The sequence below is a fragment of the Falco punctatus genome, assembly GCF_963210335.1.
Source record: "Falco punctatus genome assembly, chromosome: 5".
NCBI classification, from domain to species: domain Eukaryota; kingdom Metazoa; phylum Chordata; class Aves; order Falconiformes; family Falconidae; genus Falco; species Falco punctatus.
Genome location: NC_137584.1, coordinates 74,759,840 through 74,781,889, shown reverse-complemented (window position 1 = coordinate 74,781,889; position 22,050 = coordinate 74,759,840). Strand labels below are relative to the sequence as shown.

At 42.1% G+C, this 22,050-nt stretch overlaps 1 protein-coding gene across 16 annotated transcripts in view; it reads left to right on the top strand.

Moving 5' to 3' along the window:
- The window catches only part of DTNB (dystrobrevin beta), a 224,799-nt gene that overhangs the window by 26,137 nt on the left and 176,612 nt on the right, over nt 1-22,050 (top strand). For 14 of the 16 annotated variants that reach the window (XR_013928598.1, XR_013928599.1, XM_080390254.1 and 11 more), the window contains 2 exons: nt 3,492-3,577; nt 14,611-14,765. Coding sequence is in view for 14 of the 16 variants with exons in the window: in XM_080390254.1 (XP_080246380.1) it covers nt 3,492-3,577; nt 14,611-14,765 (241 nt within the window). In the remaining 2 variants the exon portion in view is untranslated. The remainder of the gene's footprint in view (nt 1-3,491; nt 3,578-14,610; nt 14,766-22,050) is intronic. The other 2 variants (XM_080390253.1, XM_080390247.1) reach the window with 1 other exon arrangement.

Below are 22,050 nucleotides of genomic sequence, written 5' to 3'. Positions count from 1 at the left end.
ATGAATGCTTCAGTGGGATTCAACACTGATCATGGTGCAGAAGTGATGGGTCGTACTGCATCAGTGGTGAGTAGTGAGGAGCAATGGCTGTGGTATGACATTCTTTGCTCCTTTTTCCCTCAGAGCTTAGTATGGGTGTTTGACAGTTTAATCCTGGTCAGTTTTTCCAGTAGCCTCTCATGACTTTCCAAAGTCCCTGACCCATTACTGGCATCCCAGAGGAACAGCTCATTGCCTGCCCCATTCTGCTGTTTCAGAGCAGTCAGGTTTTTACTTCATTGTTTCTAGAAATCTCATTTAATTTGACAGTGGGTTTAGTTGCTCCAACTTTTTTTTTTTTTTAATTGTAAGTATCAAACCACACTGTATCTGGTAATAAAGCAGCCTGCAGTAAGGGAGAGGGAGAGGATGAGCACAAACAAGTTGAGCAGCCTGGGCTGGTGGCAGGTGTCCCTGCCCATGGCAGGGGGTTGAAACCAGATGATCTTTAAGGTCCCTCCCAACCCAAACCATTCTATCGGGAAGTGAGTTGGCAAGCAAAGTGTGATGTGATTAGGAGGAACCTCATAATCGGCAGAGCTGGTAAGGGCTTACTTCAAGCATATGCATATACGTAAGGAAATGCAGCATCACGCAGAAAGCTCTCGTGCCTCTTCTGGGAAATCAGGATGACTGGGTGCCTCTCTGAGGTGGCTGTGTGCTCTTGCTTGCAGCATGGGGAACAAACGAGAGGAGTGAGAGGTCTGATTCCTCTACAGAGGACGAGGTGGGAGAGCTGACACAACTGGAGTGCTGCAGCGGGTTCTTCGGGAGGGACAGCTGAGGAGGGGGAGTTGCCCTTTACATGAGAGAGCAGCTGAAGTGGATGGAGCTCTGCCTGGGGATGGATGATGAGCCAGCTGGGAGTCTGAGTCAGGATCAGTGGGCAGACTGACATGGACATTGTTGCTGTGGACATCTGCTACACACTGCCTGGTGAGGAAGGCGCAGAGGATGAGGCTTTCTTCAGGCAAATGGAAGGAGCATCGTGTACGCAGCCCCAGTCTTTTTAAACAAGCATCCCAGTTCTAGTTCCGCTCCTGAGAATTCCTGATGGTTACAGGAGTTTCAAAATCACATTGAAAGTTTTGCCCTTTTTCCTTTTGTCATGCAATTCATCAGATTGAATAGCATTGGTACAAAAATAGATTTTGGCAAGTTGCTTAATAACTACACCTCTGCCAGATTGCAGGGGGAGGAGGTTTGGGGTTTCTTTTGTTTTGTTTTTCTGTTTGATTAATAAACAGAACATCAACAGAAGCAGACCTAATACCTGAAGGCACCATAGGATACCTGTGCAAGGAGGTGACATTGATGGCTTTAGTCACGTGTTTTTTCTGGAAATTAATTCAAACCTGAACTCTTCTTTTGAGAGGAAAAAAAGAATGCCTATTAAAAAGAAAAGAGGGAGAAGAGCTGAGACTATAACTTAAGGAGATATGAATTAGCTGGTAAGATTTGCTCAGGAAAAAGTGGAGGTCAAGGCCTGAAGAGGATGAACTTTTCAGACAGCCAATTTCAGATATAGTAAAGTTTTTTGGTTTTTTTTTTTTACACATGGGGTGCCAACTTACTACTTTGAGAAAGCTGTTTAAGAGAAAAGTCAGCAACAAAATAGGATAGCTGAGATCTTTACCTTGTTGTGATATTTTATAGCCTTTATATTGCTTGAAATAAATATCTAATGTGTTTAGTTTTCTCCCTTTAGTTTCTTCGAACAGTGGTTAAAAGGGTACTGGATATCATCAAAGTGATGGCGTTTGAATGACCATTCCTCTTCACAGATCTTCCTGCTGCTGTAGCTCTAGGAGAGATGGCCTCTCTTCTGTAGAGGGAATATTTGAAAGATACTCTCAGTCTGTATTTGAGAAATAGCATATTATATTTCAGGTTCTTCTCAGCGTAAGAAAGGTTGAGAGCCTTTACCTCGCTGTGGAGTGTGAAATGTTACTAGAAGATAATATTTGCATATGAACTGAGTGTGAAGGGGGGGGGGGGGGGGGAAGTTATTTGGTTACTTCCTGATGTCTCCATCTGGTTGCTTGTTTGTCATTGACATTAGACCTTGTCACTACTTCAATACCATCGGCCAATATTTACTTCAAATAATTCTACTCTTGATGCTTCCCAAGTGCTAGTCATCTGAGTGCAAAGGTTAAATATGTATCTTGCTTCCACTGAGAAGTATTCTACAGTTTTTCTAGAACTCTTCCAACACACATCATGTATTTTCCCCATCATTGTTTTCCATGATAGCACAAATTATCTGTCCAATGCATTTAATTATGGTTACGCAAACTTATTTTAATTCTTGTTCTGCTTTTACATGTGACTAACTTTCTTGGTGGCTTATCAGTCTCTACCACTGTTGCTGTTTATAGTTAAGGATAATGACTCAGTATGTTTCTGTTTGGCGATAAGTTGCTCAGAATTCCAACAGCTTTTACTCACTTTTACACACATTTCTTTTGCCTTACACACCAGTAAACCCATGTTCAACTGACTTCACGGTAACAGTGGGTTTACACTGAGATCACCGCATTGTGGCTTGCTTAATATCATGTATTGGAGGCTCTCTGACTCCTGTCTTTGTTACTGTGAAAAACAGAAATTCAGGAGCCAGGGAGGTGGGCTGCATGCCTTCTGGGCCAGCACTAAGCTGGGAGAAACTGTTACTGGTGTTAATTGTGTTGTGCTTTAACCCAGCAAGCCGCCTTCTCTGTTTCTGGTGACTTAATTCCTTCATAATTTCATCCTTATCTTTCTTTCTGGTAAAAGGAATAATACCCGTAGCTGTTTCTACATATTATATCATGCTGAATGGGCTTTTTTATACTTTCCGTAGAGACAAATATATTTTCTCATGCCGATACTAGAAAATTATTCCCAAAATCTACCATCTGGTCTGATAGCACAGCAGCTTTACTAACTTAAATTAGAATAAAACATCGTTCACATTATTCGTGTTTTGTGTTGTATATTCAGGTACAGCTTCTCCATTAGCTGTCAATTACTTACACATTTCATTCTAAAAATAGTATTTGAACATCAGTTTAAATCAAGGAGTAAAAATCTAAAGCAACTAAGAAAGGAAAAAGGGAGATGTTTTACAGTGAACAAATGTATTTGAACGGAAAAAATTAAAACATTACTTTTTTAATAGGACAGCTATAGGATGAACAAGACAAAAGATAGTCTCTTTATCTGCATTTTTTGTAATTCTGCAAGAAAATTTGATTTGTGATTTGACACTTGTTAAATCTTCCAGTATATTGAAAATGCTAATGTTATCACTGTTTAATGTTATATTCCATAGTTTTGGCAGATTGTAGTAGTTAATGGAGGTCATTTATGCATATCCTTCCTATTATAGGCCTCAGTATTTTTGTTACTTACCATTCTATGTAGTAATTACTTGCCATGTGATTTTTTTTAAATTTTTTTCCCCACAGTGAGGGCCATGGGAAGTTGACGGTATTCTCAGTGAAAGCCATGTTAGCAACAATGTGTGGCGGTAAAATACTGGACAAACTAAGATGTAAGTATTCTTCAAGCAGACCATTTCATGAAATATTTTGTTTCCATTACTGGCCATATTTGTTTGATTGTATTAAGTTCTGAAAGCTAACTTTTTCACTTACTCAGCGATCTTCATACTCAAATGGAGCTTGCTATCTTAATGTTTTTGTTACACATGCCATCTGCTGGCCATAAAATATATGGAGCTTGTTCCTGAGTATACTTGAAAAGCATAGTTGTTTATTTTGAAATGCTGGGGCACTACTTTAAAAATCAAACCTGAAGTTTTACATTTATAATAGTAATGTCAAATTTATTGCCATTTCCCCTGTTTTGAGGCTGTTGGGGGGGCTTCTGTATATCTTCATCATCTGCGATGCTCTGTGCATCTTTTCATTCTGCAATTCCAGCTTCTCAGTTCTTATTTTTTAACTTTAAAAATATTATTATTGTTCTCTTTTCATCAATCTTACTTCCTTATTTTCTTGTTTCCACAAGCCTTCTGCTGTATCAGTAGAGAATCAGTGATATCCATAAAAATTGTTTTGGTCCTTTAGTAATAATTCTTGTTCTTCTTTCTTAGTGGCAAGGTGTACTGTTGTTTTGGGTGTTTTTTTCTTTTCATTTCCACCCTGAAGAGTTGGAAAATTAATCTTGCTGTCAGTGCCAGATTTCACTGTTTGGATCTTGTCATTTTCACCTCACCCTAAATTCCCTTTATGAAAATTATGTTGTAATAATCCATTCCTCATAATCTCTGTGGTTGTCATTCACTCTAAATAATTATTTAGACTTTTCTATATCATTAAGCTTCTTTATTATATTTGCTTTAAAGTTAGGATCATAAACTACATGACAAGGTTCGAAAAAAAGATAGTGAAAAATCACTGCCTACGCATACCAGGCTGCCCCTGTTTCAGTACCAGGAAATGCCATTTTTTTAAACTGGGAATAACTATAAAACTCTCCGATTGAAAACAAAGCTGCAGGTGACTAAAAATTAGTGTTAAATAAAGGGGGCAGGCATATATGACAGAGGATATTTAAGGCTACTTAAGTGATTTTAACAAATTAATTACCTTCATAGATTATTCTAGATCAAATGCTGTGGGGGGGGGAAGATAAAGACTGCATGTCCTCAGTAAAAGATTACATTTTGGATTTAACGAGGATAAAATTTGTGGAGGTTACAGTAGATGGGCAGTTCAGCACAGGCCTGGGACAGAAAAGGAGCATTATTTCTAGAACTAGCAAGACAATACTGAAACACATCAAGAAAATGGTGATGTGATCCTTTTAGTGGAAAAGGCAATTAACCACTGGAATTAAGTGTTATGGGAATCAGTAAACTTTTCATGTTTTCAGACAAAGGCCTGGGTATCATTCTGGTACTTACATTAAGCCTCAAGTTATTGATTTAAAAGGTAGCTAGTAAGATGCTTTCACCTTAAGGACACCTCATTTAATAGTTCTGTTTAACAAGTGTGCTTAGCCTTAAAACTTAAAATTTGTGCATTTAATGTACTGTTCTCTCTGCCTTTTCATAACATCTGCTTTTTATCATAGCGTTTGAAGCTTCCATTTTTTTTTTCCTTATTCTGTTAGCACCTGTTTCCTTTGCCATGGTAACTTTTTTCTTTATAACAATTCTTAACTGGTGTTCATACACACTGGAAGAAAGGCTTTTGACTGCTTTTACTGAACAGTGCTGCTTCTTATAGCTTTGTTATATTCTGGTTTTAATACCTTTTATTTCTTGTATCTTAATAGCTGACCTTTAGTTTGCATTGTACTTCAATGTTTCCTCCAGTATCTGCTGTCTCTTTTTTTTCTTGGTGCACTTCTCTTTAGATGTGAAGCACCATTTTCAAAGAGCATGTGACTTTGTATTTGATGTGTTTTGGACAGTAGCACTTCTGTCTTTTTTTTTCTTTTTTTTTAAATTCAGTGTTAAAATTCAGTTCCTCTCCTTGCTTTTTCAGTATGTCGCTCACACTGACTTCACACCATTTGATGTTTCTGGGCCAGTTCTCATGACAGAGCGCTAACTGCTGACCCACCTGTTTAAAACCTGGTTTTGGTGAGGGTGTGTGTTGTTGTCCTGTCAGGTATAATGTCTTGTGAGTCAACTGAGAAAGAAGAATTTCTTTATCCACAGCTGTAACAGTAATGCTGACTTGCCACTGTTTTGTATGGTCGTTGGCACTTTCTTCACATACACCATGTGCTGTGGATACTCCTCTGTCCTCTCATGTGCTCGTTGTTGTCTCCGCTTAGTTAGAGAGAAAGTTAAAGATTGCAACCACCTCACTGTTACTCTCTTAAAATGCTCAGCATGCCACGTTCGAGGTTAGGACAGAGGCAGAGTCTTGGTACATGATTAACAAAATTGTTCAGGAAAGGGGGATTTTGGCTAATTTGGAATTGAGATTTTAGGAGTATAGTAAATCTGTGCGGGAGGGAGTTTTCTGTAAACCAGAATAGAAGTGGGCTGTTGACTTTTCAGACAAGCTCATAGGACAGCTTTCTGTGGAATGTGGGAGAAAATCTGAGATTCAGAATAGTAGAATCTTGTAAACCTTCTGAGGGGAGAGAATGGAGGAATGTGTCGTAATGTTAGTGGGGTAAGTTTGAGTATCACCACAAATCAAGTAATACAATAGCTGAACTATTAACTGTTGGTTACCTGTCTTTCTGAAAACTTTGGAAGGGACAAGGGAGTGGGAGGAAGAAAGTGTCCTGTGAAATACAGGAGGGGAGATGTGGGGAGCTGCAGGCCCATACACCTGACATGTCTTCTGGGAAAGCTGTTAGTAATTAAGAACAGAATTAGCTGACGCATAGATAAACGAGACTTTGTTTTGGGGGGAAATGGCTTTTGTGAAGGGATGCCTTATAAAACCACAGGAGTTTGTTAAAGGAGGCAAAAGAACCCCAAAAAGATGGACAAAGGAGTTCTGCAAATACGGATTCGGATTTCCGAAAGGCATTCAGGAAGGTCCCGTATCAAACACATTAAAGGCATTTAAAAGTTTGATGAAAGGAAGGAAAGGTTGGGGGTCTTTGCATGGCTAGAAGATTGGCTAAAAGGAACCAAAACAGCAATAAAGATGCTTTTTGTATATTGGGATTGGTGGATAGTGCTGTACCTAAGCTGTTTTTAACAGTCATAAGAGGTCTGGAAAAAATACAGTGACAGGTAACAATTTGATACAAAGTAAATCAGTATAGTAAAAGCTAAAATAGACTGAAGAGTTATAGTATCTGACAATGCTGAGTAACTGAAATAAAATGGTAGGTGGAATTTGATGTGTATATATGTAAAGTGGTGCATGCTGCAGGGGTGAACTGTGATCTTAATGTGATGCACAGAAAGGTGAGCTGAGAAAGCTGTTGCTCAGATGAGAGATTTTGGAGGTAAACTTCTATGAAGATGTTGATACTCCGTTTAGTAATGGCTCAAAAATATATGAAATGTTAGAGGGGAATGATGTGAAGAACAAAGTGGAGAGGTAAAGGCACTGTATAAATCCATGGTTTCTTTGTGCTTTGAAGTGCTACTCCAAGTAACCCCCATCTGGTAGTCTGCTCTTTCCAGTTCCAATACATCTTTTCTGAGAATAACAACAGATTGGTGTTTCTTCTTTTCTGAGAATATCATCAAAGGTAGAGAAAGCCTTCTGTATGAAGAATCATAGAATGGTTTTGGTTGGAAAGACCTTTAAGATAGAGTCCAACCGTTAACCCAGCACTGCCAAGCCCACCACTAAGCCATGGCCCCGAGCGCCACATCTTTAAGTCTTTTAAACACCCCCAGGGACAGTGACTCCCTCACCTCCTTTCGGTGAAGAAATGTTTCCCAGTTTCCAACCTAAACCTGCCCTGGTGCAACCTGAGGCCGTTCCCCCTTGTCCTGTCGCTTGTGACCTGGGAGCAGAGACCGACCCCCCTGGCTGCAGCCCCCTCCCAGGCAGCTGTAGGGAGCGATCGGGTCCCCCCCGAGCCCCCTCCTCTCCAGGCTGACCCCCCAGCCCCCCCATCAGACTGGTGCCCCAGCCCCTGCCCCAGCCCCCTGCCCGGCTCTGGACACGCTCCGGCCCCCCAAGCTCTGTCTGGGAGTGAGGGGCCAGAACGGACCCCAGGGCTCGAGGGGCGGCCGCACCGGTGCCCAGCGCAGGGGGACAGTCCCGGCCCTGCTGGCCACGCCATCCCTGACACAAGCCAGGATGCTGTTGGCCTTCTCGACCACCTGGGCACACTGCTGGCTCGTATTCAGCCAGCTGTTGACCAAATCCTGCCACGGTTTTGTGGGGAGAAGCCCTGTGTGATTGTTCTCAGGTGCTTTTGTGGTTTCAAATACATCAGTTACCTTGGATCTTCGCTGCCGCATGGACCTCCATCCCCTACCTCCCCTAAGACAGCAGACCAAAGGACCTCGCTAGCACGCTGTCCTTCAAACACGGACATGCTGCCCCCAGGCTTATCTCTAGCCAGCCTGGGTTTATCCCTTTCCCCCTTCAAATCTAGTTTATAGCTCTTTCCGTGAGCCCTGCTAACTCCTGTGCAACGATCCATTTCCTCCTTTAAGACAGGTGTACCCTGTCTGTTGCCAGCAGGTCTGGTGTCATGTAGACCGACCCATGATCAAAAACTCCAAAATTCTGCTGAACAACTAGATAGAGCAGGATTCTTCAACCTGTAAAGAAAAATGGCGGTGAAAGAATAGAGGTCTATAAAACCATGAGCCATGTGTTAGTGGTGAGTAGAAAACAGCTGTTCTGCCCCTTCCAATACAAGAACTCTAAAGGACTGTAACTGAAATTAGCTGATTGAAGCAACAAAAAACAATACTACTTTAAACTTTAACAAAGCATGTTGTCGGTATCAAATATTTTAGCCACTCAATTACTCCTTGAACCAATTTCACTGAAGGCAAGTTCATCAGGAGCTGCTGAATGCAAAGATACTCTCAGCGAGTAGAGGAATATTCTGGGGAACGTGCTTGCCTGAGCCATCTGCTGTTGGGATAAACAGACTGTTGATCTGATCTGCCTCAGCTGTTCTCATATTCTTTATTTCTTCTTCTGATTGTTATGAATATGCTGTCCTGTTTTTTTCCCCTTTTCTGTCTTTCCCACCTGTGTCTCTGATTACTGACCCATTTCATCACTGAAATTGTTTCCAGTTTTCTTGTTTCCCTGATTCCAGCCCTATTCCTGCAGTGCCTCTGCCCTGTTCCTAAGCAGACTGTCAGCTCTGACTCGGCTGGAACGCGAGGCTTTCTGGAAATCATGGAAGTTGTAAATTGTTTTTTTCCTCATCTCATAATTTATATGAATGATAGTAACTTGGTCTCTGTACTTGCATATGTATGGGCTTACTTTTTTAAATTCTGAAAATATGAACAAATGGAGTGTTTTCCAGTCCATACAGTGTCTAGCAACACATATGACATGGGAGTTGTTCAATGTTACCACTTTGCTGTCTCTGGAAAAGATTATTTCCTCTAACACCGTACTCCTTGCAAAGGAGTTCCTTTATATGGTGTGCAAGGTAGGAGTTGTAAACCCAGCTTACTGCTATAAACTTTGTGATTTTTACTGTGGCCTTCTAAGCCCAAGAAATGCCATTTAAAAAGTCAGATTTTGTGGATTCTGCTGACTTTATTTTGGCATTCAAGTAGATTCATTGTGAAGTAATTAGTGCTTCCTTCCATGTCATTTCTGCAAGTAAATTGCAAACAGAACTTCCAAGTAAATCAAGACTCCATCCTGCTCGTTTTAAGGGCTGGCTGACTTCTCTAGTGACTGGCTCTACCTGTGTGGTACTCCATGGCTCCCTTGCCTCACTAGCGCCTTGTTTCCTCTCACCATCTGGCTCTGATAAGCTTTCAGTGCTTACTGAAGTTCACCCTAAAAATTCATACAATAATGTATGCTAATTACTAGGTTTTACATAACAAAGTTCCTGAAAGTTAATCTGCTGTAGTTGAATTAGCCTGATTGCAGGGTTTTGATTTTGGGGAGAGGGTATTTTGGTTTTTTGGAGGAGTGGGGGTGAAAGAGGAGTTACTTGTTTTGGTCCTAATTAGTGAACCAAAGTAGTAGTAGTAGTAATAGTATGTGGCTTGTTGTAGCTCATCTATTCAAAATTAACAAGCTCAGTGCATGATTTTATACAAGCTTTCTTACATATCATTAACTTATAACAAATGTCAGGAGTTGTCACAACATCTGCTGATCTGATAAAGGTAAAGCAGCTGCAGGGCCGTGTCCACAGTCTGCCAGTGGTGAGGGTAGGTGTGCATTCCCAGTAGGAACATGCATATACAGCCACACAGGTTAACACAGGCAGAAAATAACCATGTGAACACAAACAGCACCAATGACCTGGTTCTGTTATCCCCCCCCACCCCCTGGCTTTGCCTGATAAGGATGAAAGCCTGTTGGTGGTATAAATACGTATCTATATGCATATGCCTGTACAGTATGGATCCCTCCAGTGACCGGTCTTAGATGCTCATCTATCTGGTAGCTGTTCCTTGGAGCTTCTTGGATCCTCTGGTCTCTCAAGTATCTGTCCCAGACTTAACAAGCTCTCTGATATCTAGCTCTCAAACTCTAATCACTGAATTTTCCTCTAAAAGCATCTTCGTAATCTCCTTGTAGGTGTTTGGGTGGTGTTATTAGGTCTTCTCAGTGTCTTATCCACTCCAGGCTGAGCAATTGCTGTTTCCTCAGCCTGTCTTCATGGAGTAAGTGCTCCAGCATGCTGATCAGCCTTGTAGCCCTCTGCAGAGCTCACTTTAGTTTGTCTTCCATAGTCTGTGTCTTTCATACTCTCAACAATTCTCTAATTCTAGGGGGGTCCCAAGACTGGATGCAGTACCTAGAAGAGGTCTAAGAAGTGTTGAGCCGAGGGGGATAATCACTTTGCTCTACTAGCTGAGCTCGTGTTCATACAGCCCAGGATGATGTTGTCTGTCTTTGCTGCCAGAGCGTGCAGCTGGCACTTGTTCAGCTTGTGACCTCAAAATCTACAAGGACTTTTCCACCAGAGCTTCTCCCCAGCCAGGATTGCTGCCAGTGTCTTCCTTCTCACGGGCAGGACATTTGTCCTTTTTGGATTTCATACTGTTCCTGCAGCCCATTCCTCCAGCTGGTCTAGGTCCTGCTGGATGGCAGCACTTGTCCTAAAGGCTGTCTCACCTGGTCCTCCCAGTTTGGCATCATCTGCAAACTTGGCAAGAGTGCAGCCTGGCACCTCTCCCAGATCATTGATGGACATGTTGATCAGGACATGTCCCAGGACAGATTCCAGTATTAGTCCACTTGTTATTGGCCTTCACGTAGAGTTTGACCCACTATCCACTACCCTGCAAGCCTGATCATCCAACCGGCTACTCTCCCATCTGGTTGGATACTGGAATGTGGTGGGCAAATAAAAAGTAAAAAGCCTTGCTCGAGTTGAGATGAATGATACCTCCAAATTCAGTCATTTTATCACAGAAGACAACCGAGCTGGTCAGGTGTGATTTGGCCTCACTAGATCCATACTGATGGGTCCCAGTCACCTTGTCTTTATGCAGGAATGTGCACCAAGAAGGTTTGCTCCATGATTTTCCTAGGAACTAAAGTGGGGCTGACTGACATGTGTTTCTTTGGATTGTCCTTTTGACCTGAATACATACTTGGGATTAATGCCAAAAAAACCTGCACACACACAACAAAAGCGAGAGTCAAACCAATTCACCTCTCAATTTTATTTTCTTGGCTTTTACTGATATTAAAGCTAGTATTTAACAAATATTTTATGAATTTGTATGACAAAAAATTGACAACTTTATAGGAATTGTGAGACACGAGACATGCAGGATACCAGGATAATAAGGATGCCAGGTTTTTGTTGCTTTGTTTTTAACTTCATCGGAGAAATGGTAGAGCCTTCAACTTAAACTGCACAAAGCATCAGGCGAATGTCTTGATTGGAGAATGCAGTCAATTTTGGCAGTTATAAGCAACTGCAAAGAGCCTTTTGAGGGAGTTGTTGAACAGGTTTAATAGATATTATGAGCTCTGTTCTTAACGTAAAAGTTCTACTGCAAGCATTTGAAAAAAAGGAAATAGCGAGTTGCACAAGTACCATTTTTATATTGGCATTTCGGGGACTGAGCAGCGGGTTTTGTAGTTCTAAATTTTTTATTCTCTCTAGTTGGAAAGAAAAAGTTTATAGCATAGTAGCATTGAGCTGAAATGTTATGAGAAGTGAAGTATAATACCTTGTCATCAGGAAATTGTTGGCACTCGCATATTGTGACCCTGAGGTGAGCTCTTGGGAAATTACACTGTTAGCCTCTGCTTTGCTTGAGGTTTTCTATTTGAGGTTAATTTGCTGCCCTTGAAAAGGGTAGATGACTGTATAATTATGTCCTACTAATCTTTCCTTTCCAATTTCACTGGTAATTTCCCATGTGGAAGTTCGCCACTAAGTGAGTTGAGCTTTGACTATAAACCCACTTCTTTATGACTGCAAGATATAGGTTAGTGGAGTTTGGTGGGGTTTTTTGTTGGTGTGTTTTGTGGTGGTTTTTTTTTTTTTTTTACCCTTGATATATCCTGTTCATTTTATCTCATTTTCAATTTATTTCCATAGCTTTAATTACTTTCTCTTTAAAATCATTTAAATCTGGTGAACTGTTCAGTTCAGATTAATATGCCCAGAAGATTTCTGTCCTTTTTTAAATACAAGTGCTGTTATATTACAGTCATGTTCTACTAGTCCCACCTTGACAGATCTATTACTAGACTTTCAGGTTTTGTGCCATGTGCCAGTTCTGGAGTGATTCTGATCTAGAATGGATTAGGATTCTGGAAGTTTGGCGCTCTAATTAGTTTTAGTTGTTTCCATAGCTTTCATTTGTGTGCATTTTGATTCTGACTTTTCTTTCACATTTAACTTTCAGATTAAATATAATTTTTCTGCTTGTCGTAATTTTCTGAAATACATAACTCCCCCAACCCCCCATTTCTCTTTTTGTTTTTTTTTTTCTTTTTTGTTTTTTTCTCTTTTCCACCATTACTCCTAATATGGCTTATAAGATTATTCAACAAGAGTTTCAGAGCTTCAAGCTTGTCTGTTCAGCCAGTGATGGCTTTATTACCCTTAACTCAGATATCGTAGGCTTCTTCATAAGCTCGTTCATTCAGGAGGCTGGTATAATTTCTCCAGTTTACTAGAAATATGCCTTTCTGAAATAGTCTTATTTTAACGGTCGTAGTTTTGATCACTTAAGGTTATTTTCTGTCAACATATCCTTTTTGATGTTTAATTGCTGATGGTGTCTTAAACAACCTCATAGATGATTCTGTGTTAGTGAAGAATTCTGGTTTCTGTCACATCTTGGAAAATTTTAGGTCTTACTAACATTAGTGCTCTTATTAGAGAAATCTTCCTTTATAGAGTAATCTGACTCTGCAAGTATATCAGAGACCTAGTTTTGCTGTTCGAGAGATTTGTTTTTTCCAAAGAGGTTTTTGATCTCAGGACAGTTCTGCTTTTTCTGTGTGCAGCTGTCCCTAATATTTTATATGACATCATTTTCTTATAATGCTATCTACACATCTCTCATATTTTTTTACCTTTTCTGAGACTTGAGAGCTGGGAGCTTTGGGTTGGTCATGTGGAACGGCTGGAGGAGTTGAGCTTCGTGCAGTAAGGGGGTAGAGGGACTCCAGAGCAGGAGGCTCAGGAGACATCCTTCCCGGCACAGAGCTGCTGGAGCGGGGCCAGAGGAGGCCAGGGAGATGCTCAGGGGCTGGAGCAGCTCTGCTGTGGGGACAGGCTGGGAGAGCTGGGGTGGCTCAGCCTGGGGAGGAGAAGGCTGCGGGGAGACCTTAGAGCACCTGCCAGTGCCTAAAGGGGCCGGCAAGAAAGCTGGGGAGGGGCTTTGGGCAAGGGCAGGTGGCGATGGGACACGGGGGAATGGCTTTACATGAGAGAGGGGAGATGGAGATGAGAGATGAGGAAGAAATTCTTCCCTGTGAGGGCGGCAAGGCGCTGGCCCAGGCTGCCCAGAGCAGCTGTGGGTGCCCCATCCCTGGCAGTGCTCAAGGCCAGGCTGGACGGGGCTGGGGGCAGCCTGGGCTGGGGGGAGGGGTCCCTGCCCATGGCGGGGGGGTGGTGGGACTTAATGGGTCCTTAATGTCCATTCCCACTTAAAACATTCTGTGATATCATCCACGTACCCACAGCTGGGTATTTTACATTGGGAGTGAAATTCCATGCAAAACTACCCTCTTCCCTGCCACTGCCTGGGACCACCCTCCCCCCTTTCCTTTTCCGTAGATACACAAGATTGCTGAACATCTTGCTTGATCTTCTTTTTGGTTTTGGAAACATCTTTAGCCCCACGTAGCGAAATAAAAAGCATACCTCATCTCATTGCAAGTGAAAGTTCCTTTTCTAGCTCTTCAGTGTACACAGAATCTCTAATAAAAAATTAGATCAGATTTCTTCTTCCCCATCCACTCAGCTGCACGGCTGGTGAGTTTTAGCCTTGGTGATGGAGGGCGTTGCACCCCAGTTTCTGACTGCTCTCTTCTAATGCTGTGTTATTTAAATTTAACATGCCATTGACGTGCACCAGATTTACCAGGAGTTTTGCCAGTTTTGACTTTGTGATTCTTACAACTTTTTTAATTCTAGGAGATTTCTCAGAGGATTTTATGTAGGTTTATTTTGAAGGCATAAACTTGAAGATGTAATGTTCTCTAAGTTTTATAACGGCTCCTAGCTTCTGCTTTCTTGCTGTTACAGTTAATGCACTGGCAGAATCTTTTTTCAAGACTGGATGAGATGGGATAGAGGAAACGGGAAGATTTATATTGTGGCATGTTCAAATATATTCATTTATAAATTATATCTTGATAGCAAGCGGTAAGAAATTGTCAGAATAAAACAAAAAACTTTCTTGCAGTTGAAATGGATTGAAATAATATTTTTTCTGTAGTAAGCATGTATTTACTGTAGGGTTTTTATTATATTTTCTTACAGATATTTTCTCTCAAATATCAGATTCAAATGGACTTATGATATTTACAAAGTTTGATCAGTTTTTGAAAGAAGTTCTAAAACTTCCAACAGCTGTGTTTGAGGGGCCTTCTTTTGGATACACAGAGCATTCTGTACGGACCTGTTTCCCACAACAAGTAAGAGTTAAACAAAACAGGAATTTTCTGTTGCTTGTTAATCTAGTGCTTTCTTCTGAAGTCCACTGGCTGTGGTGGTTGTAGTTTGTGTGGAGTTTGGAGGGGAGGGGGTTTGGTAATATACACTGTATAACCTAAGCAGTTTTAAGACAGTCTAAATAATTTAAAATAGCATGTCTAGGTTTTAGGCGGCTAAAGGATTTTGCGCAGTTTTAGTTTGTTTGCCTCCTTGAAGGGACACTTCAGTTCCCCATCAGAAGAATAGCAAGGATGACCTATTTATTTTCTAAAACATGAAACAGTGGTTTTACTGTTTTCCCTTGATTATTTTTTTTAAAGTGCTCTCGTGTTAAAAATATTAGTTTCAACAGACCACTTGCTAGTTTGTTGGGGCTGTATAAAATAAATACATTGTGTACACATAGTTTATTTTTAAATCAGTTTCACTGTTGTGCTTATTGATATAGCGGGGTTTTTTTCCAAAATATTTCCATTACATGTAATGTTTGGATTAGATGTTGTCATAATAATCTTAAAAGAGCTTTTTATTTCTTTATCGTTTTACTTGTAATTTAATTGTTCCAAGAATTTGTTTCTAATTTGAGATAATGTAAATAGTGTAAATAATCCTTAAATCAATTTTAAACATGAACCTAGATAATCTTAGGCCTAAAAGTAAATGTTTAGGTCCTGGTCATGATTATGTTCCAGAAGATCTGTTTCTGAAATAGTCTCTTTTGCTAAACTGTAGTTAATTAGCAATTAGTGTATTTGAAACAACAACACAGTAGGAAACAGCCTTTGATTTAGGAAACAGTGAGGGCTCCAGCTCATCTGTGAGTTAGAGGACAGAGTTTTATTTTACTAATAGTGTAATAAATATTTTGCTCTGTTTCCATACTGGCTGAGGTGTTTCCGGGCCATACATGCTCCCACAGACGTGCCACCCTTTCTGGTATGTCAGTGCAAGCCATCTACACACGTAGAGAAACTGATCCGACCAAACCAAGTTTCATGTCAGTGGCGGAGCTGCTGGGTATAAAACCTCAACCTCACGATGGAGCTACAGAAGTCAGACTAATTGGATTCTAAGCTCTACATGCCCTTTCCATTGTCTGCAAAGGGAACAGGGATGGGGTTTTCATTCTCTTCGGAAGCCTACGCTCTGAAAGTGACAGGTTTCTCTCTTAATCATAAAGAGATGCTAGTGTAGCCAGCTAGACTTTGACAGTTGGCTGAGATTTCTAAGGTACTTCATGCAAATCTTACCATGGTAGCCAAGTGAGGTATATTGACTACCCTTGAACATGAGCCAGCAGTGTGCCCAGGTTGCCAAAGAAGGCCAGTGGCATTCTGGCTTGTCAGCGACATTGTGGCCAGCAGGGCTGGGCACCGGTGCGGCCGCCCCTCGAGCCCTGGGGTCCGTTCTGGCCCCTCACTCCCAGACAGAGCTTGGGGGGCCGGAGCGTGTGCAGAGCCGGGCAGGGGGCTGGGGCAGGGGCTGGGGCACCAGTCTGATGGGGGGGCTGGGGGGTCAGCCTGGAGAGGAGGGGGCTCGGGGGGGACCCGATCGCTCCCTACAGCTGCCTGGGAGGGGGCTGCAGCCAGGGGGGTCGGTCTCTGCTCCCAGGTCACAAGCGACAGGACAAGGGGGAACGGCCTCAGGTTGCACCAGGGCAGGTTTAGGTTGGAGACTGGGAAACATTTCTTCACCGAAAGGGTGTCCAGCACTGGGACAGGCTGCCCAGGGAGGGGGGGAGGCACCGTCCCTGGGGGTGTTTAAAAGACTTAAAGATGTGGTGCTCGGGGCCGTGGTTTAGCGGTGGGCTTGGCAGTGCTGGGTTAACGGTTGGACTCAATGATTTTAAAGGTCTCTTCCAACCTAAATGATTCTGTGATTTGCATGTGGCTTGCCTGCAGCATGTCTTAGCACTCTTTGACTGGCTCCCATGAACAATAAAGCTAATTCTTCATATTGATTCACTTTTAGAAATTCCTTTGCTCCAATTTTATTCAGCAAAACAAAATCCCTAGTGTAAGGCCAGGTTTGCAGACAGTGGTAATGTTTTTTTAATTAATCCAGATATATGCTGTACCCTATGACAGTTCTTTCTGAAACAAACAGGTCCTGGGAAGTAGATGGATAATCTGTCTTAGATTTAATTCCATTTTCTTAGGCCTCCCGGATCTGAAAATAAGCTTCCCAGAGGTACTTGTGTGATATTCTCCTTTTACAGCCTATCATTTTGCAAAAATTCTTTCCAGATGGCATTGGTAAAGCTGTGGGGTTTCAGACTTCGGCATTTACATGACTGATGTATAAGCTACATTTACACTGGTTAGCTGAGCAGTGCCTTGAGCTGTTCTGTGGTCCTAAGGCCAACTGGAATGGTCTGACCACATCTATGCTATTAAACTCTCTTATTCCCTCAAGCAGGGTGGTTAGATGGAAACTGTTTATTAAAAATGGTTCCTAGCTGATACTAACAGCTGATCTGAATGCTGGAATCATTTGGGAGACTGAGTGGTTAAACCAGGCACAGGTTTAATAAAATAAAAGCATGCATGATTGATGTCTAGCGCCAGTGACATTCCCTAGCGTTTAAGTAAAACTACCATGAGACAAATCCTTCCTGGCCAGCTGTGGTTCCTGGCTACCCATGGAGATCATGGTTCTGGGAGCCACTTCTTTCAGGTGCCAAAGGCCAATAATTTACTGCTCTCTGAGTGGTGAAAGGGCAGATGGGCAAAAAAAGTGTCAGTAATTGTTACACACTCTACAACTCTCTTTCATTTCTTGGGTCACAGATGGAATAATTCAAACTTGTTGCCCACACAAAATGGAGTTTATTGGGATGCTTTTGGCAAGCACTGCATTCTTTGTGATGGCTTCCAGATGTATGAAGAGCTTCCAGTAATAGTTTAGTATTCTAGGTCAAGTGGGGGCTTCCGCAGATGTAAGATGTCATGTCATAATTTTCTTAAGACTTTGTTCACTTGGCTACAGCCAGTCTGTCAGAGATGTTGTATCACCATGACATTCCCTGCCTTAGTCAGAAACTTTCTGTATTGATAGCACAGCCTGTCCTGTCGCTGCAGAGGCATGTCCACTTCATCTCTCACTTACAGAACAGTTTAATTGCAGTGTTTCTGCTGAGCTGTGGAGTTCACTTCAGTGACTTGGGAGCCAGGAGCTTGGCTTCGGTACAGTCAAACTGCTGGTTATTCTGTTGAAGCTCAGCAGCATGAGTGATGGAGTCAGGCGTAGACAGGCACTGTGCATGCCTTACGTGAAAGCTTTGCTAAAGCGTTGGTTGGCTTGGGCTTCATGGATGATGTGGCTGACAGCTGAACTGGCTGCACGCACTTAATGGTGTCAGAAGGATGGTCAGGACATACAGTCTTATCAACGCGAGTAGTAAGGAGTTATTTATTAAGGACAGGATGGTCTTCTGTATAAAGGATGACGTAAGCGTACTCTGATAGAGTTGCAGTTTGAACACAAGACAGGTACAGGTGGGGCCTAATAGGCAGCTGCTTAGCTCAGTATAACTTGTTTTGATCACTGCAGAGTTAAAAACGCGTATCTTTGTGTTGGCTCAGAGGATGTGGTTTTGCGCCAGTATTTTGTGGGGAGATACGTGCATTAACATCTTGTTGGAACAAGCATGTTGGCAGCGTAACAGTAAAACTGGCTGGTTTTGCTATTGAAGCAAGCCTATGGTATTTTTTTAAATATAAGAATACCATGCCCATGCACCCACCTGCAAGATCTGAGACTACAGAGCTATTAAGACAAGTAGGTATGTTAACAGCAATGGTAAAAACAATTATTAAGATGGGACAGAGAGTAAGCAGGTGATTACAGAGAGTATCTGTGCAGAAATGCATTTGTTCTCCTGGGGAGCATTTGACCCTTGTGACTGGTTGTGCCTTCACATTTACTAATTTTCAGTTTATAGTCTTGGAGGTTGGAACCTTGCTGGCAGATTATTTGACTGTTGCTGCATCACAAATTGTGGCTTTTGAGTGATGTTTTTGTGGTTACTCCATGGTTGGGTTCTGAAGCCAGTAGGAAATACTAGACCAGCTACAAGAAAGGGCTTTGTCTAGGCTACTTCTCTGACACATTCATAATTTCCAGGAGATGACTGCTGTTTGCTTTCCTGTCAACTCAGCCATTTCCGAGAATGCCGATACCCAGACAGACAAGATCAAGCAGTGATAAAGCTGTGTGATTCTTTTTGGTCAATAGGTCGCAAAATATTCTACCTGTAGCTGTGAAAAAACCCAGACCCCTGTGTCCCTACTGCCTCTTGTGAATTACGTGGAAGTTACATCACTCCATACACAGGATTTGACAACTCATAAGGTTCTCGTTGCTTAAAGGAAACCATTTATTTTTTTTTTTCTTTGAGGAACATCCTTGTCTATAGGAGAAAGAAACTCTCCAGCTAGGTTTAGATGGTTCTGCCACTGTGCTTATCACGTATCACTGTCTAATTGTAGAGTCATAGAATCGTAGAATGGTTTGGGTTGGAAGGGACCTCTGAAGATCATCTAGTCCAACCCACTTGTGGTGGGCAGGGACATCTTTTACTAGATCAAGCTTCTCAAAGACCCATTCAACCTGACTGTGAACACTTCCAGGAATGGGGCATCCACAATGTCTCTGTGCAGACTGTGCCAGTGTCTCATCACCCTCGTTAAAAAAAAAATTTCTTCCTTGTCTAGTCTAGACTTACCCTCTTGCAGTTGAAAACCATTGCCCTTTGTCCTGTCACTACAGGCCCTGGTACGAAGTCTTTCTCTGTCTTTCTTTTAAGCCCCCTTTATATATTGAAAGGCTGCAATAAGATCTCCCTGGAGCCTTCTCTTCTCCAGGCTGAACCCCAGCCTTCTCCATAAGAAAAGCCTATTTCAGCCCTCTGACAATTTTTGTGGCCCTCTTCTAGATCTGCTCCAACAGGTCCATGTCTGTCTTGTGCCATGGGCCCCAGAGCTGGACATTTTACTCCAGGTGGAATCTCAGGAGAGTAGAGGGGGAGAATCCCCTCCCTCGATATGTTGGCCTCGCTGCTTTTGATGCAGCCCAGGGTGCAGTTGGCTTTCTGGGCTGTGAGTGTGCATTGCTGGCTTGTGTCCAATTTTTCATCCACCAGTACCTGCAAGTTGTCCTCGGCAGGGCTGCTCTCCATCCTTTCGTCCTTCAGCCTGTATTGATATTGGGGATTGCTCTTACCCAGGTGCACCTGATGTTGTTGAACTTTATGAGGTTCACGCTAGCCCACCCCTTGAGCCTGCCAAGGTCCCTCTGGATGGCATCCCTCCCCTCCAGTGAATCAACTGCACCACTGGGCTTGTTATAATCTGGAAACTTGCTGAGGGTGCACACAATCCCTCTATGTCATTGATGAAGATATTAAATAGTATTGGTCCCAGTACAGACCCTTGAGGGACACTGCTCGTTACTGGTTTCAACTTGGATGTTGAGCCATTTAGCATAACTCTTTAGATGCAACCAGCCAGCCAATTCCTTATCTATCTGAGTCCATCCATCAAACCCCTATCTCTCCAATTTAGTGGCCAGAACATTGTCATAGACCATCTCAAAGGCCTTACAGAAGTCCAGGTACATGCCATCTGTAGCTCCTCTCTTGTCCACCGATGGTCACATCATAGAAGGCCACTAGATTAGTTAGGCGGGAGTTGCACTTCATGAAGCTGTGCTGGCTGTCTCAAATCACCTCCCTGTCTTCTGTATGCTTCAATGTGTTTTCCAGGAGGATCTGCCCCATGATCTTAACAGGCATGGAGGTGAGGCTGGCTGGTAGTTCCTAGTGTCCTCCTTTTTACCCTTTTAAAAAATTGCCATGATGTCTAATGGGTCCTGAGTCTTGTCTCCAGAAAACTTGTCTGTCTGTGAGCAGTACTTATTTGGACTAACCTTCACGTTCTTGGATGTGAAACAGTATGAGAGGTGAGAGCCAAGGCAAGATTGGGAACCTTAGAGGCATTTTTATGAAGTCGTACAGTAACTATACAAGCAACTAGGTAATTATGTTAAGATTTGAAACACAAAATCTGCACATCAATTACAGATGATGCTGCCATTTAATATCATTAGCACAACGGTTCCTGTTACACAAGCAGCCCTTTCTGATCTCAGATATCACACACCACCCTCGGTTAATTCCCAGTTAATAACTGTGGTTCTCCTTCTAGCAGAAGGCTTTGTTTGGCATATTTACAGCGTTTCATGGCCTTATAAAACGTGTATTTGTTAAAAAGAAATTTGATTTCTTCACCCAGGAGGAGGAGAAGGCAGGTTGACCAAGTGTAGCTATTAATAGCCTGAAGGATGACTTGGCCTTGAGGAGGAGGGAGGGCTGGGATTGCCAGGCAGGATCCAGGCGTGCGTTCTTGTCCAGGTAGTGAGTGCGTCTGGTGTTGTGTCTGGCAAAGGGAATTCTTGGACTCTCTTGTAGCAGCAGTTAACTGTTCAGGAAAAGCTTTTAATTTATTAAGCAGAGAGACTGGAACAAGGACACCTTATAAAAGTTGGAAGAAGTAAGATTAAATATTTCTTAGAATTTTCCTTAATGGTAACTGTGATAGATAATAATAATTCTAAATTATCTTTCCAGGATAGTTAGTTGCAGAGGTATTAGGTGCCTGTAATCATGAAAATATTGATGTTTAAATATAAACCTTCTCATTAATTAGAACAAAACAAACTCCAAACAAAAAACACCTTAATTTGTGGCATGCTAGTTGCAAGTGAAAGCTACAATTAGTTTCACAGCTGCTGGAAAACCAGACTGGCTTTTCCTCTAGCTCTGCTTACCCTCCCTGTTGTGGATGCTTTTTAGCGTAATACTGCCATATGCCAAGGTGAGAAAAAAGTGCCATCAGACCAGCTGGTCTTCTGCCTACGAGAAGTTCTTAAGCATCCAGCTTATTGTATGCAAAAGCCAACCTAGTCTTTCTTTGTATCCATAATATGCGTAGCTGTTTTTCTTACCGGTTGTCTCCATCTGTTTGTATTTGCAGCACATATTTTCTCTTGCTCACTTGAATTTGAAACCTCAGAAAATACTACTCTTAACATGCCTGACTTCCTTCTAATGATTTCATTTCAGTTTTGTTTTTCATACAATCGTTTAGGTTGGAAAAGACCTTTGAGATCATCAAGTCCAACTGTTAATTGACAGTTGTGTAAAACCTTAGCCTGGTTCTCCCCATGCCTCTTTTTTTTTTTTTTTATTTTACCTTTTTAAAGAGT